At 38.4% G+C, this 21,460-nt stretch overlaps 1 protein-coding gene across 1 annotated transcript in view; it reads right to left on the bottom strand.

Annotated features, from left to right (window-relative positions):
- SLC16A10 (solute carrier family 16 member 10) overlaps window positions 1-21,460 on the bottom strand; it is a 106,919-nt gene that overhangs the window by 38,837 nt on the left and 46,622 nt on the right. Inside the window, exons 2-3 of the mRNA XM_045843460.1 lie at window positions 11,392-11,536; window positions 7,352-7,814 (exon numbers count right to left, since the gene is read on the bottom strand). Coding sequence (XP_045699416.1) covers window positions 7,352-7,814; window positions 11,392-11,536 — 608 coding nt within the window. The remainder of the gene's footprint in view (window positions 1-7,351; window positions 7,815-11,391; window positions 11,537-21,460) is intronic.

Here is a 21,460-nt window from a genome sequence, read left to right as displayed (position 1 = left end):
TGAGTTTTAGAGAGAGAGGAAGGGGGTGGTGACATTGACCTGCTGCTCCATCCACCCATGCATTCACTGGTTGTTCCTTGTATGCGCCCTGACCACAGATCAAAGCTGCAACCTTGGTATATACAGGGCGATGCTCTAACCAAGTGAGCTACCTGGCCAGGGCCCACGTGAACTTCTGACAGCATTCTGGAACAATGAGAAACACAGGCACAGCGCCCACACACCCCATTTTGAGTCCACTGTCCTCACTGCACTTTCCTTGGGATGTTGGTAAGTCCCTCCCAGTTTTTCGCTCTGCTCTGAGTTCGGCTCCAGATGTAAATGGCTTTCCCACAACCAACTGAGATAATTAAAGCAGCAATTTGCAACCTTTTTCGTATCATGGCACACATAAAGTAATTACTGATAATTTGCTGATCTGTTAAAAAAGGTGTAATTTTTATTTATAAAAATAATAATAGTAATTACCTACACTTTTGCTCCAAAGTGACTTTTTTAAAAAAATCAGGTACCTATACTTGTACACAAGGATTTTTGGCCCTCAGGAGGTAGCTCAGTTGGTTAGAGCACTGTCCCAATACACCGAGGTTGTGGGTTTGATCCCCAGTCAGGGCACATACAAGAATCAACCAATGAATGCATAACTAAGTGGAACAACAAATAAAGACTTCTCTTTCTCTAAAATCAATAAATTTAAAAAAAAATTTTAAGGATTTCTGATACCAAGAATTAACCAATCAGACACAACCTTATTATACGACATGACCAATAAAGATGCAACTCTATTATAGGGCCTATATATTTATGGTTCAAGAAAGGGCATTCACATCAGATGGCTATTGTTGTATTGGCTGTTATCTTTTTTTTTTTTAACAATCTTAGGGAAAAGAGGTCAGTGCCCCTGACTAAATAGTCAAGTATTGCATGTTTTAATAGTTCTTGTAGCACACCGGCTGAAAATCACTGAGTTAAAGGATTCTGCCTGGAGCCAGCTGAGTTAGCAGACAGTTCCACCCAGAGCCAAGCCCCTAGCCTTTCAGACCACAAGGAAAATAGAATATGTTTTTAGCTACAAAAAAGTATGAGAAGTAAAGATGCATTTTTGTTAAGGGAAATGAGAATAATTTTGTCTTAACTAGAATTTCTGGTTACAAAGGATAAACTACATGTACACAAGAAAGTTGTAGACAAAAAAAGAATTCTACCTTGTGTAATTAAGCTGGCTAAAAATTGAATTATTGTTACTAAGGTTTTTAAAATTAAACTTTAATATCAATGGTGTATTCATATAAAACCAAAACTTAATTCTTTCCATCCGTTAAAGGTTTTCCTTTTTGAGTAATCTGTTGAGAAAGCAAAATTCTGTGTTTTATCAAAATAATTTTGTGTTTTATATTGTCTTAAGTCTATTTGAGAAAACAATCTTTTTAATAGTAAGAGCTAACTTTCTGTATATAACTTTGTTTTTTTAATTTTTATTTACTGATTTTAGAGAGAGAAAGGGGAAGAGAAACATCGATTTGTTGTTCCACTTATTAATGCCTAATAAGGCATTAATAAGGCATTGACTGGTTGATTCTTGAATGTGCCCTCACCGGGAATTGAACCCATAACTTTGGCATATCGGGATGATGCTCCAACCAAATGAGCTACCCAGCCAGGGTTATATTTGTAATCTTTCATTGTCACTTTGGTAAAATATATAATTGAATATTGCTTCATAATAATCTGTGATCCTTATTTATTTAGTCAAGTGTCCAAACCTTTTGATATTTTTGACAAACCTCTGAAAATCAAATTCTAAAAGCAGTCTTTCTGGACTCCAAACTAACTTAGACATTTCCCAGAGAGTGCCTAAGAGAACAGGAGGAAAATGTGCAAGGCAAAGAAACTCTGGTCTAGATCCAGAGCCACTGATAACAGTCAGCATTCCATTTCTGACCCAGTGAAGGAACAGCAGAATCTTTCATCAAAAGAACAGGAGACTTAGAGTCTGGGCAGGACCTGTGTACAAATTCCAGATCTGAGCATAGCTCACTGAGTGACCTTGGACAAGCATACCTTAGCAGAGTCATTTCCTTATATCTAAGTATGTAGTTATCTATTACACTTATCATACTCATGCCTGTGATGGTCACGTGAGAGTTTGTGAAACTGCTTGACACATGACAGTCTTGACAAGTGTTACCTGAATCTCCCTCCATGGAAGCCACAAAGAGACAAAGGCATGTACGCTATTCCTTGTTTGCCGCGAGCTCTGGGCTTGGAGCAGTATTCCTGCTTGGCCCACAACATGAAAAGAGGGGCCCTAGCTAGTGAGGCCTAACAGCTCCATTCCATTATTGACCCAGGAGAGCATTTGGCATTAATCAAAGCTATAGAATATCTCTTGAGGTGCTACATGCCCGACTTATTGGCTCGTATGTCTCAAATTTCCATTTCTAATTTAAAAATACAACTTGTTTTTTCCCCAATTACAAGTTGTCCACTTAACTTGTCAGCAGGCACGTGACTCCATCTTTAATCACAACATCAGCCAAAGAGATCCTTCAATCAGGTCAAGGTTCTCTTGAGAACAATCAGTTACTATCTGCCATAAAACCGATGCAAATCTTACCAGAAATTTTTTGAAAACAGGCTAATCTATCCATACCACAGATTTCAACACACGAGTCAGTCATTCTCTTTGACAGGGAACTACATGGGTTTAAAACTTAAAAACTAAAGCTACCCAACTCTCATGTGTTACTGAGTCAAAGAATAATACATGTAATAAACAGCCGTTTCAAAGGTGAGTAGTGGTGGAGACACGTGAAGCAATTAAAACTAAACTATCAGCCTCGCATTGAGGATGAGCCTGAGAAACCCCTGAGAAAAGAGCACCCAAGGCTCTTCGAGACTCTCAGGTGCTACACACAGCAGGGCAGACGCCAGTTGTCTACCTTTCCCCGTTGATGAGGATGGCCACCAGGAGTTCCTTTTCCCTCCTTCCATATACTTGCAATTTATGACAGAGACACAGAAATTTCTTCTATTTATCAGGTTATAATTTCAACATATGCATGTAAAGCCTTGGTTCAAAGCAAAACACATCAAGGCTTTCCTCCATCAACAGGTGGCATTAAGCTATTCAATTGTTCTGAGGTTTGCTGAGTTTGAGCTTACAGTCACACCTTGGTGCTCACTGGTTTCAGAACTCGTCAAACCCTGTATTCGTCGCATTTTGACAAGAAAAAAATGTTGCAGTGCTTGGTGCTTGCTTGGAACTTGTCGCCTTTGCTAGAACTTTTATGAGTCACAACATTGTCCCGCAAGAGAAAACGCTTCATCGTTTGGTACTCTTTGGTTTTGGCAACTCATCACGAGTTCTGGAACGAATTAAAGATGAGTACTGAGGTACCACTGTATTTGTTAAGTGTATAATGACTACAAATATCATAATGTCCCTCTAGGTACAAAGTGTGAAAAAGCATTATGGTATCAAAGCAAAGAATTTTAAAGAATAAAATGGCGAGAAAATTAATTGCTTATATGAAACTGCCAGTGGAATAAAAAGATCAAGGGATAAGGGTCATGGTGAAAAAAGGAGCCAGCCAAGAAACTGAGAAGGAGTGATGGAGAGGGAGGAGGAAAACTAAGAGAAGCTAATGAAGAAAGACTGGATGAGGACAAGCCATAAAAATGCAACCCAGAAAACAGAACAAAACTCAGGCAAAAGGAGCACCTCATAAAAATTGAAGCAGCTGCTACTAGAAATGGTTATTTACAAAGTTAGGTCTTGCCTAAATTGATCTTACAATGGAGCTTATAAATGGGTAGGCCTAAAAGATAATTTGACAGCTCCCAAGGAGCAATATGATTCTTCTTCCCCCTGCCCCTAATTTTAGAAAGAGAGGAAGGGAGGGAGAAAGAGAGAAAGAGAAACATCAATGTGAGAGAGAAACATCGATCGGTTGCCTCTCGTTCATGCCCCGGCCTCGGATCTAACCGGCAACCCATGCACGTCTGCTGACCAGCAGTCAAATCAGCAACCTCTCAGTTCACTGGATGATGCTCAACCAACTGAGCCACACCAGCCAGAGCTGATTCTTCATCTTTAAAAGTGAACTACTATATGATGAAACCTTCAACCTTGCTTTGAGAGCAAGATTGCCATAAAGCATACATAGTCCCTCTCAAATGATCATGTATAGTCTAATAAACAGATGCCAGAATTCTTAACATAACCATGAGAGTACTTTATTCTGAATCTTTCAGAAAAACCTAAATTAGTCCCCTCATTGATTAGTGATCTGGTTTTAACACCAAACCTCATGCTCAAGGCCCAATTCCAACCTGTGCAGTGTTTACTAACCACTTTTCCACATGATTATCAAAGGTTATCTCCTTTGACTCTTATAGTTCCCTGCCCCTTGAAACTACTCAATTGGCAATCACACTGCCTTTTAACTCTCATTTTTATACCAGAACTGGGTAGATGCTTTACATAAATTTTCTGTAATCCTTACAACAACTTTGCAAAATTGGGCTTATCACTGTTATAGATGAAGAAACTAATGCTTAGAAAGGTTACCCAAGATTGTCCAATTAATAAGGGACAAAACAAGGATTCAAACCCAGACATATCTTACTCCACAGCCTTTGCCTTCACCCACTATACAATACTACCTCTTGCATAGAAGTGCTGCTTATCAGTCACGACCTCTGTGGATCCTGGGCAAGGTTTTAAACCTCTCAGTGCCTCAGTCTTCTCACTTGTGAAATGAGGATGATACCTCACAGCTAGTGTATTGTTTTGAAGACCAAATAACATAATGTATATAAAAACCCTTAATAAACTATAATTTTTTAAATTACATCACTAGATTTTATGTTTCTTCAGGACAGGTTCTTATGCCTCACATGTCTATGTCCTTCAATATCCGCCCCCCCAAAAAAAAGGCTTAATATGAATTGAACACCATCGACTAGTCTTTGGAAAGATTTGAAATACCTTTTACCTCTCCAAGGAGGAAGGTGGTGTCCCATTTCATGAAGTCTAGATTAAGTGTCCTTAATACAAACTTTAAATTACAAAACAGTGACAAACTCAGTGCACCCATCATACAAGATTTAAACACCTTACATGGCATTTAACTGTCTGGAGTTTTCTCTCCAACAAGGCTTTCAGTGCTGTAACGGTTTGACAAAGAGAAAATCCCAAATACCAACACCATTTGTAAGAAAACGTGCCTAAAGGAGGAAAAGCATGAAAAAGGCCAGTTTGCTATCAGAGTTAACAGAGACCTTATGTTCTGATTTATAGCCTCCTGATGATGATAGTATCTACAGCACTGTCTCACTCATCATTCACTAGGAAATCTGCTTTACGTTAAGAAGAAGACCGTAACATACATATTATATTTTCGCATGCACACTCATCCCTTCCCCCCAGGAAGATGGGCACATCTGGTGAGATACCCAGGGAAGCGGCCCAATACCCTGTGAAGTGAGGCTACACTAGATCTGCCACCAGGGAAACACAGTGGCAGGGCACCAACCCCTGCTCTGCTGTTCAGTGATTCTTGGGGAGTCACTTAACATCTTTGGTGATGATGGGTCTGTTTTCTGGTCTGTAAAACATAGGGCTAACATTACTCATTTTGCCTATTTCACAGATTTATTGTGAAGGTCAAATGAAATAATATACGTTAAGTTAATTTACAAAGTATAAATATATTACTAGAAATAACTAGACAATCACCTACTACTTGTACTGTGGTAAATGTTTGGTATTAGCAAAGCTGAGAGACTGATTTCTCTGAGTATGTTCACCTTGTAGGACCAGAGAACTTTTTAAAAAAATCTACTCATCTTTGAAAATGGCATAACAAATATTATCTTAACTACAGAAGCTATGGGAGAGGTAGTTGGTAAAGCTGATCCTTCCACAATGAATCAATGGTTTAGACATGCCTCCCTAAAAAGTGTGAAATGGATCATTAGATCAAGCTGTAGCCACATACTGCATACATGACAGGGGTTACATACCAGGTCACTTTACCTGGCACCTCAGTCTCTGCAAAATGCTGAGTGGCTCAGAGTACTAAACACTCGTCCTTCTTGTTTGTCTCCCCACTGGTTATCCCAGGTGCTTCCCTAACACCTCTGGCAAAAAGAGAATAAGGAAAACTGAGAAATAAAAGTATTCTTGGATCCAGGACATGCCTGCCACCTCTCATTATGCTTCCTTCACCTGATTCCTTTCTGAACTGGGCACAGGGACCCACGGTGTTGAAGACGTAGTTTATCAGCGGACCCCTTGAGACCAGTAACTTTTTGAACTGTTACAAACTTCACAAAATTTTTAAAAATTTATTTATTTTTAGAGAGAGGGAAAGGGAGAGAGAGAAACATCAATGTGTGGTTGCCTCTCATGTGCCCCCAGGTGGGGGGACCTGGCCTGCAACATTGGGAATCAAACCGGCAAATCCACTGAGCTACGCCAGCCAGGGCTACAAAACTTTTAACTAGAGGAAAATTGCATGAACATCCAAAAATAGAGTAAAATCTAGAAAAGATCGGGTTCACACACACAGTATACATACAAAAGAAAACTTTATCCTAACATCATTTTTGTTTATCAACTATGTTGAACAGTCAACCCATTTTCAACCACAACAGTAAGAAAAAAGGAAAAAAACATAATAGGCTCTTTTGAGCAAATTCTTCCAGGAGCAAGTATTTTAGACACTGCTTCTTCTTGGTTCAGTCTAAAGAGGCTGAATTCGCCTTTCAAATCAAGATAAACAATATAAATTGCCTGAGCACTTGAAACCTAATTTCCTATGAAACTGTTCCCTCTCCCCTCACTGGAAACTTGCTAACATTTCTCAAATAATCAATCCCCTGAATAGAATTCCCATTTTCCTAGAAGGGTCCCAACAAGTGAATGTAATGCTTCTTTGTGTCAAGGCCATATTCACCTAATTTCTGCACCCTTTTACTGAAAAAGAGTATTTTGATGTGGTACCATCTTTGTCCCTGATTATGATTTGAAAGTCACTGGAAACAACAATGACCTATCAAATAAATGGCAGACTGATGCCATTTATTCCATTTTTTAAAGTTGTTCTTGTTTGTTTAGGTTTGGTGATTTTTAAAATACCAAAGCATGCCATTAAACATTTCCTCTGTTTAATAATCTGATGGATTTTTTGACCTTGTCTTAAAAGGCCTTGAACTTCAGAAGTCCCTGAATTGCAATCAGCATAACATTTAAGGCCAACTTCAACCTGGTCTATCTTGCTCTTCGAAGTTTCCCTGTGTGAAATAACATCCGTTACCAGCAAAGCCAAGGAAGCATACTCACCAAGTGAACATAAGGCACAAAGTATCCAAAAAGTGCAAGTGGTATTCCAACTGCCCACACTGTATAAGCTGTCACCTTGAACATGGCAAAATTGAAAATTTTTTTTGGAGGACTGAACTTTCTCCTGGAAAAGAGGGAGAATCTTTTGCCTCCTTTGATTCCACTCTCTTTCTCTCTGACACTGGAAGTAAGAGGTCGGTAAGTAAAGCCAGCCAGAAAGAGAACAAACATGAAGATGCAGAGGACCCTCAGTGTATTAAAGAGGCCCACATTGTTGATCAGAACCCTTAAAAGCAAAGGCAGCAGAATTGTGAAGATACTGCTGCCAGCAGTGACAATGCCATTCACCAGTCCAAGGCGCTTCTTGAAATAGTGTCCCAAAATGACCAATGAAGGCTGGTATGCAAAGGCGCAGCCACAGGCAAATATGATTCCATAGGTAAGGTACAGAGGTTCGATGGAACTGTGTAAAGATGAAAAAGACGGAAAGCAGCTTTCATTATTTTTATCATGTGCTGGGTAGAATAAAACCTTAGCATAAAAGTGGGTTCTAGTTAATCAGTGTATTTTCTACAAATAAAATTTAACTAAACACACTCAAAAAGCTTAATAAACCAAGAATGTAGCACTAAAAACATTTTAATTTAATCTGAATGGGTAATGCAAATGTCTCAAGCACATGAAAAATGACCGTTAAGGTGATTTTGTCCCTCCTCCTCTTCCCATGGATTTCTGGTGACCTGGGCAGCACCGGGCAAAAGCTGCGGTGCTGTCCGCAGCTCACAGAGGACAGGGCCAGGGAGGGCCTCCGTGACACTGATAGTGATTAAACTAACAAACAAACAAATAAGTCTCAATAAAAGTTTAAAGAATTGTAATTTAACTATGAGTTTCATAGTTAAATTATGAGGAGTTTTGATGGAGTTTTCCCAGGCACTTTACAGCAATCTATTCAAAGAAAAGGCTGCATTTTATATTTCTTCCCCGAGGTTATGTCAGAAACATTTGCACAGAAGAGCAGCTGTGTCTCATTTTTGCTGGCCGAAGGGCTGCAGACCAACCTTTGCCCTGTACTGCACTGTTCTCAGTGTTGTGCAAGACAACAAGAAATCACATTCTGGTTGCAGGCAGACTAAACGAAGTATGTTCATTAGTGATCCCAGTTTGTAAGTTTCAAGTCCACGTACATCTCAAAACAATAATAAAGGATTAAGAATGTCATAGTTTAATCAAGTAACTTAATTACACATCTCTTCTGAAAATAAAGAATTATATCATTACATTCTTTGAAACAAGATATGGAGTAAAATACAACTAAAGTTGTTTTTTAAACGTCCAATTGAAAAGGCTATTCATCAAGTAGTAAAGGCAACTATTTATTAGAAACTACGATAAAGTTGGTTAACAATTAAATTTTGGACAATACTACTAGTGGAGGTAATCACAAGGAACTCTAGAATCTGATAAACATTAATGTGTGTTTGCAGTTCTTTCAGATGCCCTTCCCCCTCCATTATCCACAGCTAGCACCATCTTTCAATAGTCACTCCCAGATTGACTTTACATCACACTGATCACTCATTACTGAATCTCCACTCTTTATTCAACAGACATGCATTCAGCAGCTACTGCGATCCAGGAACTTGGTGAAAAAAAAAACATTTAAAATGTGGTTATGTCCTACTCATAGTTTGGTTAGTAAAACAAGACATCTACCCTACATAATACAGGACAATATATAAATAACAATGTGTTTATTCTGCATCCGTTTTTCCATGTAAGTAGTTTTCCAGATAATTGCAACTTACTTCTTAAGACACTGATTTTTTAGTATTTTTACTTATAATTTTATTTTTCTCTAATTTTAAAGGAAAAACCTGAATCTATTACACACTTCTCTGCCTTCTTCGAAGCGTGTATCAAAAACAGTATGGACAGCAGAGTATCATCATGACTATCACGTCGGTACGGTCTCGCTGCAGCACTGTGACGCCGTCCGGGGAAAGCCCAGGGAGCCGAGGATGTACACTGAACACAGCACGTTTTGCACACCACGTTAAGCACTGCGTGCTGGGCGAGATTAGCTTTATTCTCTCCCACAGAGTCAAGCACGTAAACTCTGGGATGGCATGTTCACCACCGCTGAGCCTTTCTTCTCTTATCTCTACACCTGCACCTCAGTGACAAATGGCTCGGGTTGCGGGAGTCTGACAACTGAGTGAGTGAGTGCAGTGTGAATTAGCAAGGTACCAGTCACATGTGTAAAAGGGGTTCGGAGCAGGGACACTGACGTGACCGGGGATCGTGGGAGAAGGCTTTCCTAAGAAGGCAGGACTTGAACTTGAGAAAAAATGGATCCATTGTTCAACACTTAGAATTCATACCACTTTTCCCTTTCCTCCTATATATCACTCTAAAAGTTGATAGCTTTTGATCAGTGGGTTAAATGGTGAAACTAAACAGAAAATATGAGAGCGTTATATGTATTAAGGTAAATGCGGTTTCAGCACATTGTGTTTCGATTAAGGGAGAGAACACACAGAGAACTGAGTCACAACGTAAAACATATTTCCTACTTTTTACTCCTCAGTTATCAAAAAGGTTTGAAAAACACTGCTTGCTGTTAAGTCGGCCTGTATTTTGTCTACCAAGCGAGGTAATGAATTACATGGGTTTTCTACTCTGAGTCCTCTCTCCAGCAAAGCCTGGCTGTTAACACACTCAGTAAGTGCTGGGGCCCCAGGTACTGACAATGGGTACCTGCACGCTTCCAGATCCAAACAGGTATCTGACAAATCATTAATAACACAAGGTTGTATTACTGCTAAAAAAAAAGAACTAAAAGTAAATGACCTCACAGAATTAACCAACAGAATCTTATTTCAAACAAAACTGGTTTTTGTTTTTTTAAAAGACAACTTTAGAAGGAAAAATCTCTAAAGGCACTTTAAAGATGGAATATATATTTTCTATCAAGATATATAAATCATTGTTTAGAATCCAAATAAAATTTCTAAGTTAGGCAAAAAAGGGAGGCTCATTTTAGAGTTGAGGAAGGGGGTAGGTGGGGTGGGGATAAACTTAGTTAAACCAAGGATTCTGTTGATTAAATCCAGAATATTTAAAAATAACCAAGGCAAGAAATGTGTGTATGTTTTTCTAATAACCTCAATGACGTTTTTCAACTAGTGCATGAAAACTGCTAGGGAAGAGAAAGAGGCAGGAAATTAAGATACACCACCTCAAGTAGATACGAGATGGATATCATTTTAAGAGGTTTTGTTATTAATCACCTCCTGTTAGCCAGAGCAACATATTAAGCCAGTGTTTCTCTAAGGATTATCCTGCTAATGCAAAGGGATTTACTAGCAGAACTTGGGACTGCAGAGAAGGGCTTCACACAGGACTAGGCCCATCAGCTCCTTGCAGTTAGTTCCTCATCAGCGCACTACATCTTTAGCAGACGCAGGGAACGTGTATTGACAGTTTTTATTTTAAACTGCATTTGACCACTTCATTTTGCCATAGTCTTTTTAAATTTAGCGTTTGGGTTGTTGTTTTTTGGGGTTTTTTTTTTTAAATGCACACAGGAATTCTCTACCTGGCTTTAAATAAATAGCAAAGTTTTGATTTCATTAATAAAACTATTTCGTGACCAGCCTATGAACAGCTGCTCCAACATACAACTTATTGTAAGTGCTGGGCCTCAGACTAGGCTGACCTTAACCTAATGTTCCTCACAGTTATGCCTTCTTTTAGGGTTTTTATGTGATTAGAAAGGAACAAAAGGAGAAACAGTTTTCTTGCTCCAGGGAGCATATATATCCTGATTGACATCTAACTCTTAAGTGCTACAAGCAAAAACATTCAATTTCTCAAGCTCTGATTTGCTGCTATGGATAACAATGTTTAAGTTTTGTTGCTTATAGTTTAAGCAATGAAAGGAGGGTGTTTTCTTGTAAACAGCCAAGTTTCTGAAAGGAAACTTTTAAAGAATCTAACATTTTTTGAAAAGCAGCATAAAGAAACCCAGGCCTTACCTTACGAAAGAACTGGACAGGAGCCCAGTGAATCCAACGGCAGCGCCCACAACGGCCGTTTTCCGACAGCCAAACATGTCCGTGACCACACTGACTATTGGGCAGCAGAAGAAAATCATCCCCATGGAGAGAGAACTTACCCAAGCTGTAAAGAGAGAAAAAAAAGGGGGACATTACAACATGGTAAATTATATTTGCACTTATTCCACAAGCTATAATACATATTTAGGAAAATATTAATGCAAAAAAGGTATTACCCAGACAAGTGAATGGGGGAAAGTTGGAGTAAACTACTAACAAATATGAATCGTAGCTCAAAGAGTTAGCCAATACTAATTGTAATTAGCATAGCAATTATTTGTGTTGAATCTAATTCTGGGGAAGTCTGCATCCTTAAATAAGTCAGACATTCTTCTAGGACTCAAACACTATTAATCTCTACCCTGATTTCTATGGTTTTAAGCAACTTCTCTATGAAAAAAAAATTAATTGGAAAAAATACTGTAAGTCGTCAAACTGCAAAGAAATTATGACCACTGAAGTAAGAATAGTGGGTACCACTATTCTTCTAACCACTGGGTAGAAAAAACAGAATTATAACCATTTGGATCCAGTAGTTAAGAAATGAACATTTGACCCTGGCTGGTGTGGCTCAATGGATTGAGTGCTGGCCCTCGAACCAAAGGGTTGCTGGGGGGCCCATGCCTGGGTTGCGGGCCAGGTCTTCAGTGTAGGGTGTATGAGAGGCAACCACACACTGTCATTTCTCTCTTTCTATTTTCTCCTACCCTTCCCCTCTCTCTAAAAATAAATAAATAAAATCTAACAAAAGAAAGAAATGAACAGTTAGCTCTGGCTGGTGTAGCTCAGTTGATGGAGCACCAGCCTGCAAACTGAAAGGTCACTAGTTCAGTTCCCAGTCAGGGTACATGCCTGGGTTGTGGGCCAGGTCCCCAATTGGGGGCATGAAGCAACCAACTGATGTTTCTTTCCCTTTCTTTCTCCCTCCTTTCCCCTCTCTCTAAAAAGAAATAAATAAAATTTTTAAAAATATGAACATCTGCTTGAGTCCAGACTTAGTTCTTTTGCTAAGGGAATCAAATCATACACAGGTAGAGTATTTGCTGACCTAGATAAATAGTTAATCGACATTCACATTATTAATAAAACCATACATATACTTTATCTTCTTTCTGAAAGTATGTTATCTTCCACAATAAAAAAAATTAAGAATCAGAAGTCATAATTTCCTGTCCTGATTCTATGAAAAGCAAAACAAAAGAAAACCAAAAGAGAGAAATACTGAGTACAAATTATCATAATTTTGTGCCAAAGAAATGAGTGAGTGAGCTCATAAAATGTCAAGTCTATAATTCTTCTTTACAAGTATAATAAACTAATGGGGATTAAGGGGACATGGATCTGGGTCCAAATCCCACAACTCTGTAACTACAATATATCCTGAGTCTGTTTTCTTATCTCAAAAGAGAATCAAACATACAAACATTTCCAGAATTACTAAGGATTAGAGAAAATGTATCTATACATCATTGTCTAGCACAGCAGCACTTAATAATTTAGAATTTTAACAATAAATTGTCTGTCTTATAAAATGAAACAGATCTCCATCAAGCTCTGCGAGTGCAATAGTGTGCTATTAGATTTCCTCAGCAGAGGAAGTGCAGCCTCTATGCAAATGGCCATCTCTTAATAACAGGGTCCAAGTGAAGCTTTACCAGAATAACAATTTCATTTATTTCTTTATCTTCTTACATTTTAAGTTATTTTTAAAATTCTGTGTATTTTAATCAGCTGTATTTCCATTTCCTTTCTTCCCTCACCAGAAAGAAGGGAGGCTGTGATCTTAAAATAAAATGCAATGAAGAGACTGTACAAACAGTGCAATCCTGACTTAGGTGTTGGTGGTTGGGGCTTGGCGGGCTTCAGAGGTGAACAGCAGAGAGAGGGGATTGGCCAGATGACATAGAAGAGCCCCAGTCTCAAATGTGCAGAGCTGTTCAGTATGGATCTGTTTAAGGAGAAAAAGAATCTTTTAGGCCCCATTCAGGTAGCTCAGTTGGTTAGAGCATTGTCCCAAAACGCCAAGGTTCCAGATTTGACCCCCAGTCAGGGCACATATAAGAATCAATCAAAATATACATAAATAAAGTAGAATAACAAATCAATGTTTTTTCTCTCTCTCTCCCCTCCCCTTCCTCTCTCTCTCAAGTCAATCAATAAAAACTTTTTAAAAAGAATTTTTAGTGTACTATCTTATGTAAAAATACCCCCCAATTTATTATAATTGAATCTCATTCAAAAAAGTTGAGTCACCTGTCACATTTATGAAACAAACGAGGCAGACTAGAAGAATAACGTCACAACATCTGTTTTTGGATAAAGGCACTTTTACAATGAACAGAAATGCCAACACTAAACAAGAGACCACATTAAGAAATCCAGGAACTTATATTGCATGTAATGCTCATATAAGTCTAGGCATTTTCAAGAATGAAAGCAATTCTTTATGCATTACTGTAAATTTTGATCTGCTGTACCAAATATGAACATTTTTACAGATTTTTATGTCCACTGGATATAGTGGTGGATATAATCCACCACTACGTGCGGGATATAATCAAATACAACTTCATTTTTTGTCTCAGTTATCCTCTTAAAATTTATACAGGGGATAATACTCCCCTGCCGTTGGAGGACCACTCCAACAAGTCTTCCAGCCAATATTAAATAACAGAAAGACCTAGGGTCACTTTAGTTCACAAACCAATCTTCACTTGGTAATCAAATCTTTTTTCCCCAACCCCTTCTGGGAAGAGAGTAAGATCAGCTTGGTCTCTTTCCTATGCCTTCTTCTCCCCTCGCCAGCTGTCATTCTCCAAAGGGGGCACAGGAGGGAGGCACACTGGAAGAAGGAAGGCAAGGAGAGTCTAACTTAAATGGTCCTGCCAAAAGGCCTGTCTGATTGTGTTTAAAGCTGACTTTTTTCTCAGATGCACTTTGTGGGTTCTTCAGTCTCACCTCAGAGTTCCTTCTAGCTCTAGTTCCAAGACTGTCTGTTGGAGCCTTACTGCCCTTCTAGGCAGTTTATTTGGGAAAGAATCCAACAGTTCCATCCTGTCCATCTCCTCACTTGTCCTGCCTCTGATCTGTCGGAAACACTCACGTGTCCCTCACCCTGACGAAAGCTGGAGTGTAGGCAAACACCAACACTCCGCCTCCTGGAAAGCTCTTCCGAGCAGGTTGCCAGGTAGTTCTCTCCTTGTTGTATTTCTCAGGGATTAAGACCTCCATCCTCTGTGCCCCCTAAATAAGGAGAATTCTCTAAATCTCTAAGTGATTCCATTAAAGCTCCTCTCACTAGATAGCAAGTGAAAGAGCATGCACCCCCCACACGTCCCGTGGGGTGGGCGGAACCCACAGCATAACTTTCTGAAGGAAACCAGACAAAATGTTCTTCCTTAACCCATAAAAATCCTTCTTGTGGGTTTTAGAGCGTCTACCTGGGTCCTGAACATGAAATGTCTCATTTTTTAATTTTACACTATTGTACCTTAGTGCCTTAGCTAAATCCAAGTAGTGTATTCTGTTATAATAATTAGTAATATATGAAGTTAGGTCTATCTTCTGGTCAAATTCAAAAAGAAATTAATTCTTGAATTAATGATTACTTGCTGTTATAAACTTATTAAAATTTCTACTTTTTATAAAGTTTTAATCTGGCATCCCAAAGAATCCAAGATCTTATAGGTTATGATATATACCATAAAAATATAATAAAGTGTTATTCTCTTTTACCTCTTGTAAGTCTGACTGTGATTATTATTAATAAAAACTCAATAGTGTTAGCTGTTGAAATGATAATGTATTTGTATATGCTGATGAAGGAAGTACTTTTATTAAGTTCACTTAATAATTGAGAAACTCAAGTACATAGTTCTTATATCCAGCATGGTAAAATTTTTATTTAAAAAATATAAACCAGACCTAAACCCTCTACATAATTCAACAAACACCTACACAGAGTTTTCTAAAATTGTTGAAAAAATAAATATTTTTCAATGGAAGAGGTGCTACTTAAATTATGTAATAACATTCTCTCCATTTATATTAAAAGTGCCAATTGTGTTTAAGCACTATCCTAGGCTGTTGAGATTTCTCAACCTTCAAATAATTTTCGGTCCAGTAGCATATATGCAAATAGAGATACAATCAGAACACAACAGAGAATATGCTTAATGTCTCAGGAGATACAGATACCAAAAAATGTATAATAGCTGTATACCTGAAACTAATACAAAATAATATTGAATATAGACTATAATTGAAAAATAAAATTTTAAAAGTGTATACTGAAGGCTTCAGCTTGTGCTTGTACACCCTATTTGGATATGTGTGCATTTGATGTTATAGAGAGAGACATCTGATAAAGCTGGGACGGGATATCTTCTTTCAAAACACACCGTACAGCCTTCCAGTCTCCCCACCCACATCTTCTTTGTCTCCTGCTCCATACTAATCATAAATCCCCACTCTAAGTGTATGGCCCAAGGAGAATGCAAATCAGCCAAAGGAAGTGGTTAGGTTTAATATTTAAGAATATTTTTTCTAGATAAAGTAAAATAACCAAAAAATATGTTCAATAGGCTCACTAGCACAATAAAGATAAATGATAAGAAAAAAATCTGGGAATTTGAAAACAGAAATTACCCAATTCAAAGAACAAAGAGAAACATAATGATAAGTAAAAATGAACAGTTTTAGAGATCTAATGGACAAAAATCAAAGAACCCAACATACGTATACCTGAAGTCATAGAAGAAGGGAGAAAGGAAAAGGAGCAGAAAAAAGGTATATGGAGAAAAAAATCTTTCCCCCCAAATCACAAGTTCTATGAAAAATACTAACTTACAGATCTAGGAAGCTTAAAAAACCTCAGGCAGTATAGAACACTAAGCAAACTAGTCCTAACCACATCATAAACTTCTGAATGCCAAAGATAAAGAGAGAATTTTGAAAGCCATCCAGAGAAAACAGCATTATATCCAGGGAGAACAATGATGCCATTATCAGTTGCCCTTTCATGAGAAATGGAAGATGTTGGAATTGTCATATTTAAAGTGCTGAAGGATTTTTTTAAACCTATCCATCATGATTTCCATATCTGGCTAGACTAGCCTTTAACAAAAATAAAGGCAGAACAAAGATATTTTCAGATACTAAAAATGGAGAGAATTTGTCCCTAGAAGTTTTCCACTACAAGGAATATTAACTAGAGTCCTTCAGATAGACAGGAAATGATTCCAAAGGAAGGATTGAAATACACACACACACACACACACACACACACACACACACTCTCTCTCTTTTCCCTCATTATTTCTTTATGAGATTGTTCGGTCCCCAGCTGGGACACATGCGAGAAGCAATTGACCAATGGTTTTCTCACATCAATTTTTTATCTCCCTCACTGTCTCCCTTCCTTCCCTTCTCTCTAAAAATAAATAAATAAAATCTTCTTTTTTTTAAAAAAAAAAAGGCAGATGAGACAAATAGAAAACAAATAGCAAAATGTCAGACCTAAATATGGGTATATTATAATGACTCTAATCAAATAGCAGATTGTCTGACTGGATAAAAACTCAAGAATCAATTATATTCTGTTAAAAGAGAGGCAATTTAAATAAAAACACACAAATAAGTTGAAAATAAAAATGAAAAAAAGATTTGCCATGTAAATAATAACCATAAGAAGAGTATACTAATATTAGACAAAATAGACTTCAAGACAAAAAGTATCAGAAAAACAGCCCTGGCTGGTGTGGCTCAGTGGATTGAGTGCCGATCTGCAAACCAAAGGGTCACTGGTTCAATTCCCAGTCAGGGCACATGCCTGGGTTGCAGGCCAGTAAGGGGCTTGGAAAGGCAATAGGTCAATGCTTCTTCTCCCTCTCTTTCTCCCTCCCTTCCCCTCTCTATAAAAATAAATAAATGAAATCCTAAAAACAAACAAAGAAAAACATGGAAAGAATCCCAATGTCCAGAAATAAGTGACTGAATAAACAAATTATGCTGTATTCTTATGACGGAATACTACTCAGCAATAAATAGGAGTGAACTATTGATAAATACAACAACATAGATGAAAACCAAAATAGTCATGTTCAGTGAAGGAAGTCAGACTACAAAGGAGTATATGAAGTATGATTCCATTTATAAATTCTAAAAAAACGGATTGATTTAGTGACAGAAAGCATAGCAGATGATAGCTATTTGGGAGGGGGAGAGGGAGGGGCTGGAGGAAGGGGTCACCAAGGGGCACAAAGAAACTTTTAAGGGCAATGGTATGTTCATTATTGTGACTGTAGGAGTGGTTTTACTGGTTTAGATACATATGAGAAAACTCATCAAATTATATAACCTTAAACATGCAGCTTATTGCATTTTAATTATACCTCAATGTGTTGAACCTATATGGAAGATTTCAACAGCAACAAAAATAATGCCATAAAAAACAAACACAAAAAACAAAACTCAGAAAACTAAATGAACTAGACAAATCCACAATTGCAGTTGCATATTTTAGGACATCTCTCTCAGTAATTAATAGGACCTGTAGACGCCCCCCCCCCCCCGCAAAAAAAAATCAATAAAATATCCAAGTCTGGATGACTCTGTCAACCATCTTAACCTACCTGACATACTGAACACTATATCCAACAATGGCAGAAAACCGCTCACTCTGCCAGGGAACTTGTTAATCACTGATGAGGGTGGGGTGGGACCAGATGGCAGGAGAAAACTAAGCTTTCTGGAATGCTTCCTAATCCATTGGAAGGACCAGCACAGAACTGTCGTAGATCTTTAAGCAACCTTCTGAGGTATATTATCTTCATCTTAAATATGGGGAAAAATATTAGAGATGTTAAACAAATTGCCAAGGCTATGCAACTTTGGTGGGATTCAAACTGAGCATTCCAGATGTAAACAGGAATAAGAAGACATGGCCGAGAGTCCTTCATTAAAAAACATCCGCTGTGAGCAGCCATAGCCAGGCCCAAAGCTTTATGTCCACAAAAAGCCATCCTTCCCTGGAGAAGCTCATAATCAAGCTACATTACGACAAAATCCAGACCTTAAGATGACAGTGTATTCACACTTCAATGCATCATCTGCTATTCTAAACACAAAACAGTAATACAGTTAAGAGTATTTTTAAAAAATACAATAATGCCCTGTGGCTGGCTGGTGTGGCTCAGTGAGGCTGGTGCCTGGGTTGCAGGCCAGGTCTCCAGTAGGGGGCATGCAAGAGGCAACGACACATTGATGTTTCTCTCCCTCTCCTTCTCCTTCCTTTCCTTTCTCTCTAAAAAATAAGTTTAAAAAATCATTTAAAAAATACAGTGAAGACCTGGTTATGAGCTATAGACTAGTGCAAAAAGGGATGGGCCAGGCTGGGCCTGCCTCCTGGGGTCAAGGTCTGGAAGCAAGCAGTGGCCATTGAAAGAGGACTAAAAGTGCTCCCTGTGAACCAGAAAAGGAGAGCCAGGCAGGTTAGCTGAGGCCAGAGCTGGAACTCCCCAACACCTGGTGAGAGGAGGCTGGAATTGAGAGAGAGCTGCATGGGAATTCAATGATTTCTTTTTTTTTTAATTTTTAAAAATTTATTTTTAGCCCTGGCTGGCATAGCTCAGTGGATTGAGCACGGGCTGCGAACCAAAGTGTCGCAGGTTCGATTCCCAGTCAGGGTACATGCCTGGGTTGCAGGTCATGACCCCCAGCAACCGCACATTGATGTATGTTTCTTTCTCTCTCTCTCTCTCTCTCTCTCCCTCCCTCCCTCCCTTCCCTCTCTGAAAATAAATAAAATCTTTAAAAAAATTATTTTTAGACAGATGGGAGGGGAGGGAGAAAGAGAGGGAGAGAAACATCAATGTGTGGTTGCCGCTCACATGCCCCCTACTGGAAACCTGGCCTGTGACCCAGGCATGTGTCCTGACTGGGAATCGAACCTGCGACCCTTTGGTTCACAGGCTGGCACTCAATCCATTGAGCCACACCAGCCACGGCTCAGTGATTTCTTAACAGCTTTAATATTTAGAATTTTATAATCTTCTCGAGGAAGGAGGAGGATACACACTCAGCCTCATGACCTGGCCTTGAAACAAGGTCCCTCTAGTTCAGTGGCTGGGTCTGAGTTTTCAGTGTTAACATGGAGCACGAAACTCAGAAGGCCTGGTTACAAACTGGGAATTCAAGGAGTCAGCTGGAAGAAAAGTACAAACCATTAGGTAGGGAGGAGGGTAAGGAAGGAGAGAATCAAACAAATAAAATATACCTCCCACTCAGAATGATCCTCTAAACTCAAATTCCAAAAAACTGGAAGCCAATCCAAATCTGAGACAGACAACCAAAAAAATCACCAATTAGTGAATAGAGTCACTCCACACGAAATTAATTCTACAGACCAGCCTACCACTCCAAAAAGAGTGCATGTAGAACTTTCCAAAAACAAATGAAAGACTTTTCATTTAAAAAAACAACAACAAGGAATTATTGCCCTGACCAGGAAACTGTGGCTCAGTTGGTTGGGCATTGTCCCACAAAGCGGAAGTTCACCAGTTCAATTTCCAGTCAGAGCACATGCCTGGGTTGTGGATTCAGTCCCAGGTATGGGAGCAGACGAGATGCAACTGATCAATGTTTCTCTTACATTGATGTTTCTCTCCCTCTTTCACAGTCCATTCTCCTCTCTCTAACATTAAATAAAATCTTTTGAAAAATAAACAAGAAATGATGAAACAAAATATGAAAAAAATCAAAGACAAGTACATAAAACAGAGTATTCATTAGAAATCCTAGATATGAAAAAATAGTCATAAATTAAAAATTCAATAGAAGAAAACTTTTTATTCCAGATTACAAAGCTAAATATGAAAAAAAAAAAAAGGATCTTAAAATAAAGAGTATCTTGACCTCATGAGAGAAAAGTTTTTCAAGACGTAAGTACAAACAATGAAGGAAAATATGGATGAGATCTGACCTCATCACAATTTACAACTTGTACCTGGCTGGTATGTCTCAGAGGATTGATTGCCAGCCTGCAAACCAAAGGGTCGTTGGTTCGATTCCCAGTCAGGGCACATGCATGGGTTGCAGGCCAGGTCCCCAGTAAGGGGCACTTGAGAGGCAACCACACACTGACATTTCTCTCCCTCTCTTTCTCCTTCCCTTCCCCTCCCTAAAAATAAAATATTTTAAAAAATAAAATAAAATAAAATTTACAACTCTATGACTCAGAAGACCCTAGAACCAAAGCAAGAAGAGATGATCTACAGAATAGGAGATCAATGCGGTATATATAAATAATAAATTATTACTGTCTTGCATTTATAAAGATAGCTACATAAATCAATAAGGAAAAGACAACCCAACAGAAACAAGGGCAAAAGAGTTGGGAGGAAACAGACAAGAGAAAACCCTCTGGCCAATTGACATTGACAAAATTGGCAATTAGTAATCAGAAAAATGAAAATTAAAAGAATAATAAATCACCATAATTGAGCAAAAATTAAGAAGTCTGACCATAACAAATTTTAACGAGGCTATAGAGAAATAGCAACTCTTATGCATACCACATCAATTGAAATAAACATTGTGAACAGCAATTTGGTAACATGCAGGAAAGCTAAAGATTTGCCAACCCCACATTCCAGCACTTCCACTTCCAGGTATGAACTCCAGAGAAATGTCACACATGAGCACAAGGAGTTCGCTGAAGCACTGCTTGTAATAGTAAAAAACTGGAAGCAGCCTAAATGATCTAGAGCAAATAAAGAAATGTTGGTATTGCATGCAATGGAATACAGATTTAACACATGTAGTAACAGTATAAAACCTAATGGGAATAATAAAAGCAAATTCAGGACAGTGATAAGCTCTGGGAAGGCATGGGTGAGGGGATCAGGAGTGGAGAAGGGTATACGGGGACCACAATTGAGCTTGTGATGGTTCACATCTTTTTAAAAGGAGAGAAAATCAGAATCTGAGT

This window comes from Phyllostomus hastatus, unplaced genomic scaffold (assembly GCF_019186645.2).
Source record: "Phyllostomus hastatus isolate PE091 unplaced genomic scaffold, TTU_PhHast_1.1 phas_contig_40, whole genome shotgun sequence".
Taxonomy (NCBI): Eukaryota; Metazoa; Chordata; class Mammalia; order Chiroptera; family Phyllostomidae; genus Phyllostomus; species Phyllostomus hastatus.
The sequence above is the reverse complement of the archived record's forward strand: the minus strand, read 5'-3'. Positions and strand labels throughout refer to the sequence as shown.